This window comes from Sapajus apella, unplaced genomic scaffold (genome assembly GCF_009761245.1).
Source record: "Sapajus apella isolate SASKATOON/1434 unplaced genomic scaffold, GSC_monkey_1.0 scaffold99, whole genome shotgun sequence".
NCBI lineage: Eukaryota > Metazoa > Chordata > Mammalia > Primates > Cebidae > Sapajus > Sapajus apella.
In genome coordinates, this window is record NW_022437039.1 from 2,926,529 (window position 1) to 2,946,759 (window position 20,231).

The window sequence follows — 20,231 nt, forward strand, 5'->3', positions numbered from 1 at the left end:
GTCTCTATAAGCAGAAGATCAGAGAGGACTCAAGAAGAGAGAGAAGAATGAGTCATGGGTCAACAGGTCAACATCCTTCCCCACAACAGTGTAAAAGAAGCCAAGCTCCATGGCTTCTCTTGTAGATACTGGGAGGCCAGCAGGAAGAGGCCCTGCTCTACTCATGCAGTGTCTTTGATGGTCATCCTTATGGGCTTATTTGCACAAGAGGAGATAAAAAGGAATGGAGGAGAGGGAAAGCTTCGTTCTCTGCTTTGCTCTTGCTCCTTGTGGCTAGGTGAAGACCTGAGTTTCCTGAGGGCTAAAACGATACCAAAGAGAAACTGGGTTTGAGCTCTGTGGCTGATGCATCCAAGAGAACCAGCTGCAAGGTGAGACAACCTCAGCATCAAGAGATGGGGGTCACACCACCAGCATTCTGTCACCAGTAGGGTTTGGGAGAGGTTGAGCAGAAGTGGATTTCCTACCAGGGAACCATGTAGGGGGATCTTGTGCAAAATAGTACTGCAGTGGGGATGTATGGCTAGCCTGCTGGGTCTGGTCACCAAAACCATCTTCTCCCCTTTGAGACACAGTTGACTGCATGGTCACAACCCCCTGCCTTTATAGGCGACTGTGGGACTGAGCTCTAGACAACAGAATGTGAGCTCAAATGAGGCATGCTGTTTCCGGGTCTGGTCAATCAAAACCACCAGCCATTATCCTCCTGTTGGATTGGGGTAAAGATGATGATGATGGCTTTGGAAGCCACATCTTAAGCATGGAAGAGCCCCTTTCACTCTGGTTTTCTGAATGTCCATGTGGAGATCTGTTATCCAATCTGGTCTCCCAGACTCTTACGTGAGCAAGGAATGAATGTCCATTATGTTGAGCTTTTATGCGTTTGGTTCTACCTGCAACTGCAGTTTAGATATCCCTAACAAATAGAAGAAACTGTCACCCACAGGACTCCCCCAGATCTACCCGTGCTCCATGATGATGCCAGCATTTGGACGTCTTCCAGGCAGAGGGCATTTATTGGTGTTGAAATTCACCTGATCACCAGCGGCAATAGCAGATGATTTCATTTGTTGCAAAGTACAAAGGAGGTTGCCTTGTCTCTTGAACTCTTCCTAGACCCAATGGCAGAACTATCAAAACCAAAAAACCCAATGGGAAAAGAGGTTATGAAAGAAAAGACCATGCATTCTCCCCAGTTAGTCTTTCTGGTTGATGCCTGGGGGGGGGTGTGGAGGAGATTCACCTTAAACTGTATGTGAAATCAGAGCGTTACAATGAGGCGTAATTGAGAGGGCAGGAATTCTCAGGCCCGAGAGTGACTAGGAGGTTCTCTGTGTCTGGCTGAGATGTCCTTACAGCTCGGGAAACCTCCACATTTGTGTCATTCATTCCATACGCTGGTGTCAGAGCATTCCATAAATCAGTTCCATCAAAGCCATAGACAGCTTGGCAAAGACGATGTGACTGACTCCAGGCTGTGGGGATGTGACATTTTCATGTGGATGACTAGCAACAGAAGTAATCACCCGTCCTCGTGTTTACCTGGAGTGCCTGTTTAAGTTAAGATGCACTGATGTCACAGGTTAAGGCTTCCCTATCTGGTACCGTGCTGTGTCATTCACTGGAGGCCCACCCACCAGGTTGGTACCTGAGCCAGGGGTGTGGCTATTCTGTCTTGTGCGTGGCAGGCCACTTGTAGCACCGTTGGCACAGCCATTCCTACTGGAAATACTGGAGGGAGGGAGGGGGCGACCGCTGTCAGTCAGCGGGAGGGGAAGGCATAGCGTCCCGCCAGGGAATAGCAGACCGTCACCCGCTTCTCAGTGTCTGGGTTTTGTGGATGGGAGCCTTGCAGAGCTGTGCAGGGAGTGCCGTCTAGATGATAGAGACCTGGTTCGGTTCACAGCTCTACCTCTTGCCAGGGAAGTAATTAAATCTCTTCGATCCTTATCTGGATCCATTTGAAGTGAGATCTCTCCGTGGAATGAGCTGATAAATTCCTTCCTGTGCTTGAGCCATTTTGAGTTGTTTTTGTCTCATGCTACCGAAAGAGACCTGTCTACCACGACCGTGTGGAAGTTATACAGGGTAGCCCCACACTGTCCGGCACGTAAGGCACAGACCACAGGCTGGTTTGCAGCATCAGAGCCCCGGATGGCGTTAGGGCGTCTCAGACAGGGTTCCAGAAGAACGGGTGACCGTGACCAAAGAGTGATCTTCCCTGTGTCCATTAACTTAGCCTGGATGTCTCCTGATGTGTGGGAGTCCAAGGGGGGAACCAGGTCTCCATCATGTGGCAGAGTCCCTGCCTGGGTCTCCAAGGCATCTTTGGAGTTCGACCTGGGTTCAGACCCGGCTCCTGAAAGTCCCTGGTGTGGCCTCAGGAAAGGCTTTTTATGTTTCCAATCTCAGTTGAAAAGGAATCACATCTACCGAGTTCCTAGCACAAGTGACAAGGAAACCCTTAATGTCGGCCTTTGCGATTTCAAACACATGCAGAGAAACTGAAGGAGAGGAAGGGAAATGATTAAAGGGATGGGAAATCGCTGGAACAAAGCTTTCAAGAGTGTCCTGCTGGAAGTTTCCCACGTCCCTTTTGCACCCTGCGCTGGTCCACAGAATGGCCCGCCTCAAACACGGCTCTAATCATATCAGCCCCCCACTGCAGACACTCTGATGACTGCTGCTGGCTTCATAAAAGCCCTTGGCTGGAGCTGGCGTCAGCAACCCTTAAAGAGCCCTCCATCCTCCAACCGGCCTCTGCAGTCCAGCCTGGCTTGCCTAACACACGCTCCACCCACACTGGGTGGTGACCCAGCCTGAGGTCTGTGGGTACACATTTGTGAATACTATGTGCCTTAGAAATGCATCTCTGAATCTAACGTAATTTTGACTACGAAATTTACTCTGGATGCAGTAAAGAGAGGGCTCTAGCTGCTTACAGGGGCCTCAGGAAAATTTATTATTTCATATATTTAGCCAACGGGTAAAATTATTAATGCAGTATAGTTTATCTCTAGTTTGCCATAAGCCCCACCATTCCCTATTTTATCACTATGAGCCTTACTTTCTACTTTGCCCCCATATGTGAATCGTTGAGAGAGTTCTTTGTGATCTCCTCTTCAATAAGAAACGAAAAGTAGCCAACATTTCCACAAGGCGTCTTTTTTGTTTTTCAATTTGTTCGTGAATTTCTTTTAACTTTTAATTTCAGAGGTACATAGTGCAGGTTTGTTACATAGGTGCCAATTTGTGTCATGCAGGTTTGTTGTACAGACGATTTTATCCCCCAGGTATTAAGCCTGGTACCCATTAATTATTTTTTCTGATCCTCTCCCTCCTCCCACCTTCCACCCTCCAGAAAGCCCCAGTGTGTCTTGTTCCCCTCCATGTGTCCATGTGTTCTCATCATTTAGCTCACACTTCTAAGTTAGGATTGCAATATTTGGTTTTCTGATCCTGTGTTAGTTGGCCAAGGATAGTGGCCTCCAGCTCCATCCATGTCCCTGCAAAGGACACAGTCACAGAACTATTCACAGCAGCAAAGACAAGGTGTCTTGTTAATGGCTAAAGCAATATGAAGCTTTATTTTTTTATCCTGGTTTAAACATATGTTTAATTTTACAAATTGGATACGTTATCAATGTAAACGTCTTAACCCAGGAAGAGAGAAAGTTCCCCATGGCTTTTCTTCATCCTTTTGGTCCTAGTCACGTTTTTGTTTCCTCAGAGGTAAACCTTTTGTCAGTTTGGTGTACATCCTCTGATACCTTTTTCAGATACACGTCCATGGTGTGTGTGGTGAGGGAGAGATGGATGATGTATACACACCTGAGTTACTTATCATCTTATGTACACTTTTCTGCATCTCTTGTTTTTCATTAATAATATAGGTTGTAGAGTTTTTAATGTCAAATTATAAGAATCTTCCTCATGCTGTGTCATAGTTTATACTCTGGATGGATCCGTAGTTGACTTGGCTTAAAAGATCAGATACTGGAAGTCGAACAGCCACATTCAGACCGTGTATGTATTTTGTTTGACTAGAATCATGTTTTGCCTGTTAAAAACTGAAATGCAAAGGGCTTTAGGTAGAGTAGGCAATCGTTAGTTACCCCCTAGGCCCTGCCACTCCCTATTGTCTCATCCTCTATAGGCAGTTGAGTATTCAAACCCTGTACTCTAGCCATTATACTTTTTAAAAAATATATTGCTGTCAGAACAATGCTATGATGGACAGCTATGTGTATGCCTCTTTGTGTTTGTATTTCCCTAAGCTAGATGCAAGAAGTGGCTTCCTTCTAATGGGGGCAATAAAATGGGCCTTGACGATGTAAATGACACAAAGTTAGGAAACACTAAAATTATGAACTGGGAGACATTAGTCGGCTGAAAACTATGTTGCCCATGGAGCTCAGTGAAGCAGAGAGAATAGTTCTGCCCAAGGCTTATAGCTGTTGAATATCCTATTTCCCCGACGTACTCTTGTTGGTTTTCAGCAGAGAAATACACACATTCATGTGAGGTTATGTAGCCCACAAATCTGGTGTGCTTGTGCTTTAGGGATGTGGCTCATGGCCACGAAATCAGCTACTTTCGAGGTCCTGAATGGGCTCCAGGAGAGGGCGGGGGGTGGGGAGGTTCCACCCTCTGGCATCCATCACACCTTGAGTTTCCCCATGGTCAGGCACCGGATTCATGGCTTGCCAAGCCTTCAGCCACAGCTCATGGACTCTCTTGGCCGAGGTCAGCCTCAAGTCTGGTCTCCCGTTTAGGGGGCTAATGGTGCATGAAAGCTGCTCTGTGGACAGTGAGGTCTGTCTCAGCCCCCCCTTGTCTGATGCCTTGGGAATAAGTGCGGGAGAGACGGTGCCAAAGCCAGGCCAGTGGGAGCTGCAAGGGCTGGTGAGCTACCTCGAGAAGTCATTCATTCTTAAGGCCTTTGTTGGATTCACATCTGTGAGCTGGTATTGGTCTGTGTCTTCATCAGCCTGGACTGTGTAAGAAAACACCATGGATTGTGGCTTAACCAACAGGAACAAATGTATTTCTCATAGCTCTGGAGTCTGAGAGTTCAAGATGAAGGTACCAGCAGAGTTGGTATTTGGAGAAGCCACTCTCATTAGGTTGTAGATGGCTGCCTTCTTGCCTTGTTTTCACTTGGCCTTTCCTGTGGAGAGAGAGAGAGAGAGAGAGAGTGGGATAAAAAGAGAGCGGTGCGGGGTTGGGTGGGGTGGGGGCCGGGAAGGAAGTTCTCTGCTGCTTCTCCTTCAGTGTTTTTCTTTTGTATTTGAGATGGAGTTTCCCTGTTTTTGCCCAGGCTGCAATACAGGGGCATAATCTCAATTCACTGCAACCTCCGCCTCCCAGGTTCAAGCAATTCTTCTGCCTCAGCCTCCCAAGTAGCTGGGATTACAGATGTGCACCACCACATGTGGCTAATTTTTTTTTTTTTTGTAGTTTTAGTAGAGACTGGGTTTCACCATGTTGGCCAGGCTGGTCTCTAACTCCTGACCTCAAGTGATCTACCTGCCTTGGCCTCCCAAAGTGCTAGAATTACAGGCATGAGCCACCACGCCCAGTCTGCTGTCTCGTCTTCTGTGGGTACAAATCTCATCACGAGGGTCCACCCACATGGCATCATCTAAAGTTAATTACTTTCCAAGGGCCAGTCTCCAAATATAATCATACTGGGGTTACGGCTTCAGTACTGTACAGGAATTTTGGGGACATAGCTCAGTCCAAGCAGTTGGGTAGGAAAATATGTTTGAGGTTGGCCAAGTCATTCAGGTATAAGGGAAGTTGTAGGGTAGAAAGCTCCTTAACAGTTAATACACAGAGAAAAAGATGTGGTCGCTAGGTAGGAGACCCTTTCTAGGCACAGATGAACAGTGGTGGATGGTGTCTACACCAAATCCTTTGAGGTAGAGTAGGCTTGTAGGTAGAAGCCTGAACATCCACCTGACTTTCCATTGGGTTTAAATCTAATTTCCTCCGCTTAAACATCCTGACTTTGAAAAAGTTACCTAACTTGTCCAAACCCCAGTATTTTCATTTATGAAGATGGGCATAAAAGTTATTCTAGGAGTTAAATGAGATAAAATACGTAAACAACTTGGCTCCATTCCTGACGCAACTCTTTATTCCACAATATTTTGAGGAGGTTTGTAAGCATAAAGCTTCTGCTGTTGCTGCTGTTGTTGTTTTTATTTGGTGTTTCTCATAACAGTGACTCGAAACTTTAATGGAAAAAAAAATTTTAAATGTCTTCGATGCCTTTTTTTTTTTTTTCGGTGTTCATTTAACCATTATCAGTACACGGGCATTGCTCACAGCCCTCCCCACTTCTTTTTTTTTTTCCTGGCAAGACTGTTATAATATGTTGAAAATATTAATCATCCTATTCACCTTATTAGCAGGACTGGATAAACAAATCTGGTTGCTGTGCTTGCTGGGAGAAAAGGCGTGTGTGTGTGGGTGTGTGTGGTGTGTGTTGCAGCCTTGTCCCCTCGGGTCATAACAAATTATTGATGCCAGTTCCTTTAAAAAGACAATTAATCCAATTACCTTCTTGTTGAATCAATACTAATGTCTCTGTTTCCTTTAACTTGCAGGTTTCGGCAAGTCAGGCTACAAGCAAAGTCGAGGTAGGAAATGTGGTTTTTCTGTCCCTTTGGAAGAGAGTTCAAAGTGGGTTTTTTTCGTGATGGAATGCGATGAGCACTCCAGCAGTGATTTCTCTGTGTTCGATTTCCTGATGGTTTGGATGGTGTATTTTCGGTTGAGTGGTTTCTGTGCTGCTGGGTTTTGGGGTGACCAGGTCACTGCATTGCTCTTTGTGGAGTGTGCATGGTGAAGATGGTGCATGGTGCCTTCCGCGTCTGTTCCTCGATAAATACATCTCAATTCTAGCCCAGCTCAGACAAAACCCTGGTTCTACCAGTAAGACCTCCACTGTCTCTATTATGTTTACCCATTCCTTCTTTTGTGCTTTTTCTTTGTATTTTTTTTTCTCTCCATTTCATTTTATTATTGAGACGCAGTCTCACTCGGTGGCCCAGGCTGGAGTGCAGTAGTGCCATCTTGACTTACTGCAACCTCTGCCTCCCAGGTTCAAAAGATTTTCCTGCCTCAGCTTCCCGACTAGCTGGGATTACAGGCATGCACCACCACGCTTGGCTAGTTTTTGTATTTTTAGTAGAGAGTGGGTGTTTTACCATGTTGACCAAGCTGGTCTCGAACTCCCGAGCTCAAGTGATCTGCCCACCTCAGATGACAGGTATGAGCCACTGTACCCAGCCTGTTTTTCTTTTTCTACTCAGTCTCCAAGGCAGGAAAGAAATCGTGGTGGATGCTGACAACATAGGTAAAGAATGAAAAATGAAACTGGTCAGAAGTCACCAGCAAGGTGACCACCCTTCGGAAATTGTGCATGTTGTAAGGTAATGGGCTTCTGCAAAATATGCCCACCACTACAGAACCAGTCACTTTCACTCCCAAGCCACTGTGTGGGTAAGGCAAAGAACCCCGACCCAGGTCCTGGGAGCTCTGGGCTCTGTGTGATGTTGTGTATCATCATAATGATGCTTAGCGTTCCATTATTGGAACACTAAGCATGTGGGAGTTATTTATATTCTGCTCAAGGTCATCACCGGCGTCTGATTTTTCAAATTGAAAAAAGTGCAACCTCAGGTAGTCAACTGTGGTGTTTTGCTTTCCTCGTGGAGATCATTTTATCTCCCTCTGATCTATCACATGGTGGTTAGCAGGATGAAATTGAATAAAGCTTATGGAGGTAGATTCTCGCTGGGTTCTGCAAACACATATGGGAGATCTGTATCCACAAGTCTCCATTCCAGTTAAAGTGTCTGCATCCTCGGATAGAGGAACTTGATGTGCTGAGGTTTTCCAGGAGCTATGATGCATTCATAGTGTGAGTGCTTTTAGATACCTAGTGAGGCAGGGATTTAGGAAACACAAGGATAGGGCAGAAATGAGCAGCCTCCACTGTCATATGTGTCCCCATGATCTTGTGACCAGTCACTCAAGTGAATTATTAAACAACACAAATTGAGTTTCCTCCGTTTTGGAATGGGAGTCACAGTATGCATCCCATGAGGCTGCAGAGAGTTTCCTCTGGGGGTTTGCTGTCATGGGAATACCAGTTGCTGTGTAGCGCCTCTGATGCACCATTTGTTTATAAATGCTCTATATGCATTGTTATATCAAATCCTCACAAAAATTTTGTGATGTATAGCTGAGATGATCCCCATTTTATAGAAGAGTAAACCAAGTCTTAAGAAGAGCTGAGTAACTTTCCTACCACCATTCACCTAATGAGGAATAGATCTGGAGTTCATAACCATGTCTGTCAGGGTACAAAGTGCCATGCCATGTAAACCAACCAGATTATGGCCTGGTATGCAGTGGGTATTGAATGAAGAGTAGCTCTGCCAGTCATAAAGAGCTGATTCCGCTTTCTAGAGCCTACCTGAGTATGTCCTGTTTATCTGTGGTCAGCAGCCCAGACATCCATGCATTTCCTATGATCTTCTGTCTTTCTTCCTTACCCCAGACACATTCTTTTTTTTTTTAAATTTATTTTACTTTAGGTGCATACTATATCTGGCATTTCTCCTCATGTTATCCCTCCCCCCTTCGCCTCCCACTGTCTCTCCCCTACCCGCCCCCAACTGCCCCAGTATGTGATGCTCCTCTCCCTGAGTCCACGTGTTCTCATTATTCAACACCCACCTATGAGTGAGAACATACGGTGTTTGGCTTTCTGTTCTTGTGTCAGTTTGCTGAGAATGATGGTTTCCAGTTTCATCCAAGTCCCTACAAAGGACGCGAACTCATCGTTTTTTATGGCTGCGTGGTATTCCATGGTGTATATGTACCACATTTTGTCTACTCTGTCATGGATGGGCATTTGGGTTGGTTCCAGGTCTTTGCTATTGTACACAGGGCTGCTATGAACATACGTGTGCATGTGTCTTTATAGTAGAAGGATTTATAGTTCTTTGGGTACATACCCAGTAATGGGATTGCTGGGTCAAATTCTTACATCTCCATTCCTATTTGGCAGTTTAAAACAATCAACCAACAAGAAAACACCTTCACACATGTTGTGCCTTTTCAACTTCACAAGATATTTCTTAACCCCCTTTTACCAATTGATAAAAGGAGGTCTTTCCACATTGGTGGAATAATGTTTAATAATCCAACAATTCCTCTTCTCCTTGTATGCCCAAGAGAAACAAGTGCTTAAGTCCACCAAAGCAACACATGCAAGAATTCCCATAAAGGTTTTATTTATCAGAGCCAAACACTGCAAACAAACCATGTCTGTTAACAGAATAATAGATAAATAGTGTATTTCATGCAATACAGTACAGCAATCAAAAAATATAATCTATAGATATATGACACAACCTGTATAAATCTTAGTGATATAATGTTATAGGAAAAATATCAGAACAAAAGAATGTGTCATCTATGATTTTGTTTATATATGTACATATACACACATATATATTATATATTATATATATAAATAGAATTCATCTCTGATAAAAGATGTGGACATGGAATATTATGTATGTATGTGTGTGTGTGTATGTATGTATGTGTGTGTATGTATATATATATATATATATATAGAACCACCCAGATACGCTGTTGTGGTTGTTGTCTTATGATAAAAGTAGCACTAATGGTTACCTGTGGGAGAAGTTGGCTGGGTAGGGGCAGAAAGGGGCCTAATGGGAGTGTCAACACTGTCATCTGGATGTATTTACAGAGGTAACCATCACATGTAAAACTGATAGAGCTCTACACTTAAGACATGTGCACCTTACAGGATGTAATTTGTATGCCAAGAAGCCACTTGGCAAGAAGGAAAGAGAAAGAGAAAAGACAGAAAGTATCAACCAGGATGATGGGGGCGGGGGAATGGTCAGTTGATCAGGGTAGGGGAAATGGGATGAAGGAAATTAGGGAGAGTAGGGATGCTTAATGTACAGAAACACTTTTGATCAAACATAGTTTTCCTTCCTTCTTTCATGCTTCCTTTTTTTTATTCCAGTCTCCCATTTCCCAGATGGAACCGTTTTTTTAATCTTTCTTTTCCTCCCAGCTGCCATTTCTAAGGCTGAATTAACATTGCTGCAGCCCAATCATATTTTTTTTCACGACGGCAGGGAGGTAACCTTTTATTAATTGAATTTCTAATGGCAATTCATCAAAGCAGGCGATCACCATTATTTAATGCATGATCCATATTCATGGCATGTTCTGTTAGGTAAATAATAGTGGCTCTTGGAAAGTGCTTCTGTGAGGTCCTTTTCCTTTTCAAATGACTTTCTTTTTCTCAGCCCTAAGCAGAGACAAACAGTTGTAATTTAAGAGGAACAAACCCCACCTGTGGAGGAGACATTGGTTAAAAGGAGACAAAAAGGAATTACAAACCCACATAATCAGTGAGAATGAGTGGCTTTGCCAGTTCCCTTTCTCTCTGCAGATTGACACTGAATATGTGAATAACGTTTGCTAAATCTGGACTTTGAAAACATGACAGCAAGCTGTTTGTGCCAATAAATTTTCATGGCATATGCCACCCCTCCCTGCACCACACACGGTTTTAATAAGATGGCACATGAGCTATTGAGAAATGTTAAAAACCCTGTGGAGGAAAGAGCTTTATCTTCTGACCAAATTCTGCCCAGCAATGTTTATGACAGCTGAAGAATTTATCTGAAATTCCCTCTGCTAGCCGCAAAGCACCTGGCCCTTTGTCCCCAAGCAGCCTTTAAGAACCAAACTAAGATGTCACATACATAATATAACAGATAAATGGCCCAATTTCCATGTCCACATGATGAATGGAATGCAAGTTCAGCACACACGTATTTGCACATTAATCGGCCCTGCATAGTTCCATTTTGTTCGTAAGTTGCTACTGTATGTCTCGTGGAGTCCTTCCCCTTCAAAATCATTAAGCCTGTTTAATCGTGCAAATGCATACACATTTCCCCCTCTATTTATCGTCACGCAGCCTGCCCTGCTGAGAGAGAACCAAGTTACCTGGGAGCAGCCATCGGATTGCAAGTGCCCATGTGTGAGCTCTCTCCACCACCAACTGTATATTAGCACAGAGATCTGAGACCCAGCCCCACGTTTGCTATGCTAACAGCCAAACAAAGGAGGTTGCAGACGAGGATGTTTGAAGGAAAAAAAAAAAATCATTTCACTTACCAGTTGGTTTCTTGCCTCACCTTAATGATTTCCTGTTGATAGTTTAATGGCAGTGTAAACTCAGTGGAGGGCCTCGATGTTGATAAATTGGCCTGCTTTTGTTTCATGGCAAAGCAATCGAACCGAGATTGATTGATATTACAGTTTTGCTATCCCAAATAATTGCAATGGCAAACTACACAGACAGCAAACTCAGTGGCCTTGGGAGAATGTAGGTAGACTCTCCTTCCTACCATTTTTTTTCTTCCTTCCAAAAGGAAACTTTATCCTAGGCCTAGGAATCATTTATGTCTCCTGCCTTCCAAGCCTGGTTCTGAGGAAGATAAATGGCGTGGGGGGGCAGTGGGGGGGGGCACTGCAGAGCCCATTAAAAATATTCTCAACCGCTTGAAGAGACACCAGTGCATTTGAGAAAGGGGCTGAGCTGCCTAGGCTGTGAACAGATCAGTCCTGGCCATCCTGTGCCGTCTGAGAATCTAGCATATTTAACAAGGGCCACTTCATCTGTTTCATCAAGAGAGCATGAGCTTTGGAGTCTTGTAGATGAGGTGTGAATGATGGGTCCACAGCTTTTGAGTTTAGTGATTGTAGTCAAGTCGCTTAACTGCTGAGCAAGTCTTTTCTCTGCAAAATGGGAATGGTGAAGTACTGTACAAGGTTTGTTTGAACTTTAAATGAGATAATCAATATGCAATGCCTGGCTGGGTGTGGTGGCTCACTCTTGTAATCCCAGCCCTTTGGGAGGCCAAGGCAGGAGGATCACGTGAGCCCAAGAGTTTGAGACCACCCTGTGCAACATAAGAAGGAAAACCACATCTCTACCCAAAAAAATAAACTGCTGGGTGTGTGAGCATGTGCCTGTAGTCCCAGCTACTCAGGAGGCTGAGGTGGGAGGGTTGCTTGAGCCCAGGAGGTGGAAACTGAGGCAAATGGCACACCTGCACTCCAGCCTGGGAGACAGAGCTAGACCCTGTCTTTAAAAAAAAAATACAATGCTTAAGACAGAGCCTGGCATACAGCAGATGTTCAACAATTAGTATTTTGCTTCCATACAGACCCCCTTTCACTTATATGTATATTAAGTTAAGCAATGAGACTCATGGCTTTGAAAGCTTGCTGTGCTACCTTTGCATCACGGCTGTATCCCACCCTAACCAGACAGAACTTCACTCCTATGACTTAATTCACTTTGGAGTTAATGGCCCTCCTCTCCCGGCAAGGACAAGATCCACTTGAGGATCAGCAGTACTTTCCAGTGAGCACTCTTGGCCTTGCCTAATTTTGCCCAATCATGCTTTGATAGTCATCTCCGTCCTTGAAGCCAGCACCGAAGAATATGCAAAGAACTCTAAAAAATCATGTGGTCTTAATTAAAGGACCCAGAATTCTCAGCTGGAGATATGGTTGGTGTTTTGTAAGTCCTTTAACATTTAAGTGACAATCTATTATATAGTCTAGGCACAAGCCTTGGCCAGGGAATACATGTACAGAATTGACACACTGTTGTCCCCTCAAAGAACTGATGGTTCAATATAGCATTATAGAATAAATGGTATAGTATCACTTGGCTCATGAGGACTGAGGTTCTCATTAGAGCAACCCTGTCCCCATAAGGCTCCCTCCCTATTTGGTAAGTTCTGGATCTCGGGTCAAACAAAAATGAGACTGGATAGGGTAGGGATATTTATAGAGGCTTCTCCAGTATGCAGACTGGAGCTTCGAAAGGATGGGTTAGGTTGTCATCAGATAAGGAAAAGTCAAGAGCATGAGAAAAGGCAGAGATGGGGAAAAAAGTTGCCTGCTCAGAAAAATAACAGTGGAGAAAACAGTGGAGAAAGATGATGCAATCAGAAGGGACGCAGAAGAACCAAGGCCAGGTAGCCTCATGGAAATCAAAGAGTAAGATGATTACAAGAGAGAGGTAGGGGCCTTGGATAATTCAAAGGACTCCAGGAAGTAGGGTCAGGAGCCATTGCACTGAGTTTGGCAATCATGCAATCATCAAGGTCCTCAACAACAGCCTTTCCATCATGGTTGGCTTAAGAGTAAATGGAAGGAGAAGACACAGGGGCCACACTAGAGCCCAGCTGTTCAAAGCTGCCAGTGTGATCCAAGGGATCCATGGTCCTCTGGCTTGAAGGAAAGACAGAATTTGGGAAGAAGTTTTGAAGGTGGCAGAGGCTTGGGTATACAGTAGGCTTGGAGAACGGGCCTCAGAGGATGCGATGGTAGGGATTGGAGCACAGACAGGGATTTACGCATTGAAAGGTGATCTGAGTGTTCTTGAGGGTGTTGTCTTTTGCTCATCATTGTCTAGCAGCAGGTAGCTGTGGTACTGATGGAACTGACAAGAAGCATTTTTTTTCCTCTGTGACACTGAAGGAAAAAACGATGGAGAGTAAATGTGGATAAATTTTGAAGGAGAAGAAAGAGAAATTGAAAGAGGTTATTCCTGGTAGCCTTCATTTTCCCAGTGAATAGCAGAGGGAAATATATGTGCTGAGTAATAAGGAGAGCAGCTGGGCGCAGCGGCTCATGCCTGTAATCCCAGCACTCGAGGAGGTGGAACCAGGAGAATCACTTGAGCCGGGAGTTTGAGACCAGCTTGGGCAATGTAGCAAGACTCTCTCTCTACAGAAAATTTGAGAAGTTAGCCAGGCATTATGGTGCACACCTGTAATCCTGGCTGCTCAGGAGGTTGAGACGGGAGGCTCACTTGGGACCCAGGAGTTTGAGGCTGCAGTGAGCTATGATTGTACCACTGGACCTCAGCCTGGGTGACAGAGCAAGGCCCTGTCTCCCATAAATAAATACATGAATGAATGAATGGAGGATAGAGGCAGAATTGGAGGTTAGAGGGAAAAAATAAGCAGAGAGAAGAAACAGCTGATAGGAGATGCTGGTGAGAGGCTGATTAACCAGAAAACTGACATCTGGAAGCACTTAGCTGGGAGGTGAGCAAGAACCTTCTCAGAGCAATAGCAGCAGAGGCTTTGGTAATTGCAGCCGTCGTGTGCCGCATGTGTATGGAGTCCCAAGCACTGCATTATCTTTACAGCAGTCTTTGAAATGAGTGTGAATGTCTCCATGTAACAAAGAAACGGAGATGCAGAGGAGTGATGTAGGTTGGCCAGACTGACTTGAGAATAGTGGGACCCATGTCTGAACCGGGTTTGTCTGACTGCAACACCTAGGCTTTTCCCACTAGGAATAGCACGACTGTCATTTTTTATCTCTAATCCCAATGAGTGGTGAAACGCGGGCAAGTGAATTAACCTTTGTTTCCCTTGTTTGTCTGCTCCATAGCATGAGGACAATGAAAGAAAGAACCTTATGGCTGATTCTGAGAAGTTGCAAGGCAGGCTGTAGCTTACAGAAGGCAATCAGCATATTATTTGGTGCATAAGTAGTCTATAATACATGCTAGTTTTTGTAGTGGTTACTTTTGTTAGTGTACTTGGTGACTCATTCTAAGCTACAATAGGAAATAGCGGAAGTATCAATTAGAACCAGTCCCTAGCCTCTGAACTGCATGGAAGCCATCAAAAACGATGAGTTTGTGTCCTTTGTAGGGACATGGATGAACCTGGAAACCATCGTTCTCAGCAAACTGACATAAAAGCAGAAGATCAAACACCACATGTTCTCACTCATAGGCGGGTGTTGAACAATGAGAACACATGGACACAGGGAGGGGAGCGCTACACACTGGGGTCCGTTGGGGGGAAATAGGGGAGGGATGGTGGGGGGTGGGGAGAGATAGCAAGGGGAGAGATGCCAGATGTAGGTAATGGGGAGGAAGGCAGCAAATCACACTGCCACGTGTGTACCTATGCAACAATCTTGCATGTTCTTCACATGTACCCCAAAACCTAAAATGCAATAAAATAAATAAATGGGAAAAAAACAAATAAAAAAATAAAAATTAATTAATTAATTAATTAATTAAAAAAAGAGTCTTTCAGAAGCATCCTGCTCTGTAAAAATTGATTAAGGGTCTCTGGAAAAGTGAACAGTTGTAAAATTTATCTGCTTCTTCTATTAAGACTGGGTTTCTGTTGCTGTGAGGTTTGGGGAATGAATTAGAAGGATCCTACCATTTTTACATTGCAGTGGGTGTTAATGAATAAAAACAACCAAATGGGAAGAAAGCTACCTTTTAATTCGCCCCTGAGTCTGCGCCAGCCAAGCACTCTGCAAGTCATTCTGCATATCTCATCTTATGTGATTTTATCCTCACAATAACCCTATGAAGCGAGTACTGTCATTTTTTCTATGTTACAGATGAGCAAACTGAGGCTTAACATGGTTAACAAAATAAGTCACAAATGTAATCAGAGGGAAATTGAGACACCCAAGACTGTTAGACCCTCAAACAAGCTGGGGTGCCTGGAAAGTGAAGTCAGGAGTCACCTCCAGTCTCTTAGAGGCAAAGACTCAGTCTTTTAACCCCGGGGAGAAAAATCTCATCTCTCCTCATCTAAATTATCTCATCTTCCAAGGCTTCCTTTGCTACAGCTCAACCAGCTGCTTGACTGCCTGTTTTAAGATTTTGTGAGTGCTCTGTGATCACAAAACCCATTCCCACAACCATATATTATTTCCTACAGTTTTGACACCATTTATTTCCATAGCATTATACATTCCAACCTTCTGACTGCTTAAGATCAAAAGATGTGCTCCCAGGCTCATACTTCACTCCAGCTCTCAGACTCTGTGCACCAAATTAGACAGAACAGCAGAGGCTCCAGCCTGTCATAGTCTGTAACATTACATAATTCCGAGGATTCACCATGCTTTGTCAATGGCAAAAGGAGAGACGGACTCAGCCACAGTGGTGGAGCTTTCATGGAGGATATGGGGGAAGGCTTGGAGATGCAACACTTAAAGGGAAGTGCTGGGATGTTCAGAATCAGTCTAGAATGTGGGGAGTTAAATTGGTTGATTGTAGAAACCCCAAGCCAAGGGCAAAGTTGCATAAATGTTCAGATAAGAAGGAGGAGATCCATGTAGGGTCCTGTGCTCCCTCCTAAGAGAATAAAAAAAGTACTGATTCTGTTCAGGGGAAGGGAAGAGAGATGCTGGCTACTCCCCAGGCTGGGCTCAGGGGTTCTAGAATGAAGCAAACTACGTGTTGATTAGCAGATGGACTTCTTTGGAGGGGTCATGCATTTATTCAGCGAGCTTTAAGGAGCAACAAATGTGTGATAGCCACTCTTTTAGACCCTGGTAACTTAAAATGAATGAAACACTTTTTCTCCTCTCAAGGAGCCTGTGATCTATGAAAATACACTGATTGGTGAACAGACGCGTTTAGCTAAGCTGTAAAAGAAGTGGGTTCAAGGAGGAGAGTGAGTACCTGGAGGGGGATGTTCAGCTCTCCCAGGAAGCCTAGCTTCAGATAAGATGGGTCTTCCTTTCCCATTTACCCACAGGCACTGGATGCAGGGCAGGCGAGCCCCAAAATTAGGCCTTAGCCCAAGAGGGTTCCTGGCTTTGCCCAGGAAATAGTTCAAGGGCAAGCAGTGGTGTTCAACAGCAGCTTTTACTGAAGCACCAGCGTACAGCAGCAGCAGAGGGACCGCTCCTTCCTGAGCAGGGCTACCCTGAAGAGTGTGTGCCCGGAGTAGCAACTCAGGCAGTTGTGCCGTCATATTTAGATCCACTTTTACTTACATGCAAATTAAGGGGTGGATTATGCAGAAATATTTAGAAATAGGGTAGTAACTTCTGGGTCCTCGGGTTGTTGCCATGGAAAGGGCAGTAACTCCTGGGTGTTGCCATGGTGATGGTAAACTGACATGGCACACTGGTGGGCATGTCTTATGGAAAGCTGCTTCTGCCCCATCTGTGTTTTAGCTAGTCCTCAATTTGGTCCCGTGTCTGAGCTCCACCTCCAGAGTTGAGTCCTACCTCCTACCTCACTCTTGCTCTAGAACCAGTAAGAGGCATTGGAGGTCATACACAGACACCGCACTCCATGACATATTTTAGTCATCTGAAAGCAGGTGTGATAAACAGCAAAGAGATTGCTTTGGATCAACTGTGTGTATGGGTAAAGGGGTAGGGCAGGAGGGAACACCTGGGAAATCAGCTGGACATGTGGATGAAGAGCAGTGAAGGTGACTCTTGATCATGGTGATGGTCATGATAACAGTGATGGTAGTGGTGGTTACAGGGGCAGCAGTGAGAACAGCCAACATTTATTAATGCTCACTGTATGCTGGGCACTGAGTGAAGTATTGTATATCAATTACCTCTTTTATTCCTTCCAGTGAACTTAGGAAAATGAGTATTAATTAGACTGCATTTAGCAGATGAGAAAACAAAGCTCAGAAGAGTTTAGGGGACCCACCCCAGGCCGTATGGCTAGTAAGCAAAGTTCGTATTTGATTCTGTGCCGTTTGCCTTCTGAACCAGCAGTCCAACAAAGATGGGGGGAGCAGGCTTGAAAACCCCCTTGGGTTAAAGTCTACGTTGCTCAACACAAACTTCTCATGATAAATGATGCTAACACACTTTGGAGAAACTTCGTGACTGTGCCTGATTCCCGGCACTCATGTAGCTTGACTCGGGGCTGATATCCCACTTATCTCACCAGAATGACAATTAGGGGGGTGAAAAGAAAGAGTTATTGCTATTCCGGCTTCCTCTATTGAGCTATGAATAAATGATGATAGCTGTGAAATGGTATGGTGTTTAGATCGTTTCTGGTAAATTAAAAAAACGAAAAATTAAATAAAGTGGTAATCCAGACAGCCATTTAAAATAGGAGGAGGGGAAAAAAATCAGTAAACTCTTTTAGTGTCTTCGTGGCCTTGTCATTCTAATGTAATTGGTTCGCAAAAATATTAATTAATACTCAAACATCTGACGCGTTTTACATGTTAATTTGAAATGTGTTAGTTAGGTTTTCTACTTTGCCCCGGTACTGTCTTCAGCAGCAGCACAGGCAAGAATTCTGGTCCCACAGCCCCCTCCTTACCGCTCAGCAGCCAAGTAGATATTGGGAACTCCTTGTGATGCTCAGAGCTGCTGCACCTTTGCAAAGAAGGGGAGAGAATGCTGTATGGAAACAGCATGTTAGTGGTGTAGCTAATGGGGACGGGCTACAAATGCAGCATCTCAAGAAGGCTTCCTGAGTTCCAAAGAGCAAATGCTGTGCTAGGACAGCAGAGGTTTCAGATGGTAAGTGGAAGCTGGAGGGAGAAGCTCCTTGGATCACCTTTGGACTAGGTTCTTTCCAGATCTTGCAAATGGATTGTATGCTCTTGTCCTAGAGGAAGGTCGTGAATTCTAGGCTTGTCTCATGGGCTGTCTAGCCACTGGTATCATTTGAGGGTGTTATCTGCTTCCTTTCTTTTTTCTTTCTTTTTTTTTTTTGGAGACAGAGTATTGCTCTGTCGCTCAGGCTGTAGAGTGCAGAGGTGAGATCTCGGCTCACTGCAACCTCTACCTCCCAGGTTCACATGATTTGTTTGCGTCAGGCTCTTGAGTAACTGGGATTACAGGTGTGCACCACCACACCTGGCTAATTTTTGTATTTTTAGTAGAGATGGGGTTTCACCATGTTGGCCGGGCTGGTCTTGAACTTCTGACCTCAGGTGATCCACCTGTTTTGGCCTCCCAAAGTGCTGGATTACATCCGTGAGCCACCATGCCTGACCAATTTTCTTAATTCATATGTTAGTCATGAGAGGCTAAGCTACACTAAGTAACAAGTTAACTGTGAAATCTTGATGGACTTCCCAACAGAGGCTTATTTCTCACCCATGCTGTCCCTGATGAGAGCTGGCAGACTCTCTAGGGTGGCTCTCTCCATCTGTTGATCTAACAATACAGGATACTTCTGTTTTGTGGCTTCTCTGGGTCAATGCACACCTCCACTATCACTCTGGAGGGGAAGAAAGGAAATGGGGACTCTCCCTTCAGCTTTTCATAGCCTTAGCACAGAGATGGCACACATCCCTTCTGCTCACAGTCCACCAGCTAGAACATATCCCAGGGCACCTGTGACAAGAGGCCTGAGAAGGTGAGGAGCACATGGATAGTCCGTAGGAATTAATTGCCTGCCGCGGTGTGCCAGTGATGCCTGTACAGTGATGATGGCAAGCACTCTATTCTCATCTCAGTTCTGATCTTCACTGACTCCTGCACTGGGGTTGCTTGCTGGACACTCTGTTATGCACTTTGTTCCATTCATGTCATTACATTGTCATTCTTTCCGTTCTAAACAAGAGGAAGCGGAGGCTCGGAGGGCTAAAAGTATTCGTCAGCGATCGCACAGTTAGTAAGGGGTGCAGCCAGGATTCAACACAAAATCTGACTCCAGTGCCTCTACTGGCTTTTGGCCTCCCAAGGTTCTTGACAGATTTCCTTTGGTAGCGTTGTAGTAGAAAGGGCTGGAGGCAACACTTAGAGAATAGCCACGAAGACCCAGAGGACAAGGATCTATGAAGCCTCCAAGGGATGAAATGAATGATGGTCAAGTTTGTGCAGAATCTGTTACTTTCAGCCAGCAGATTCACATTCTTCATCCTATTTGAATCCTATAATAATCCTATGAAAGATTTGAGAAGAATAGTAGCTCTTTTTTGAAGATGCATTATAAGAGGGTGCAGGAGGTTAAGGACTTGCCACAGTTAAAGACACTTTAGTAGTTGTTGACAGGCATCTGGACTCTGGACCTAGTTTCTGTGTGTATATGGAATTGAGGATTTTCTGCAGACCCTAGACTGAGGTCCCTTAACTTCTTCTGTTTCATGACCCTCTTGGACATCTGGGGAGAGCTACGGGCCTCTTTGCAGAATAAAGATTTCAAATACACAATACAAAAATTCCTTAGAATCACAAAGGAAACTATTTATATTGAAATACACTTATTAAATTGTGATTTAGTCAAATCTTTGCTTTCTTTATTAACACGTGAAGCAAGCAAGTCTAGTAATTACAGTAATTTGGAAGTAGCGATAAGC

The 20,231-nt window shown here is 44.6% G+C and overlaps 1 protein-coding gene across 1 annotated transcript in view; it reads left to right on the forward strand.

The window, feature by feature from the left end:
• RBFOX1 (RNA binding fox-1 homolog 1) overlaps positions 1 to 20,231 on the forward strand; it is a 2,532,432-nt gene that overhangs the window by 644,736 nt on the left and 1,867,465 nt on the right. Inside the window, 1 exon segment of the mRNA XM_032257864.1 lies at positions 6,615 to 6,647. Coding sequence (XP_032113755.1) covers positions 6,615 to 6,647 — 33 coding nt within the window.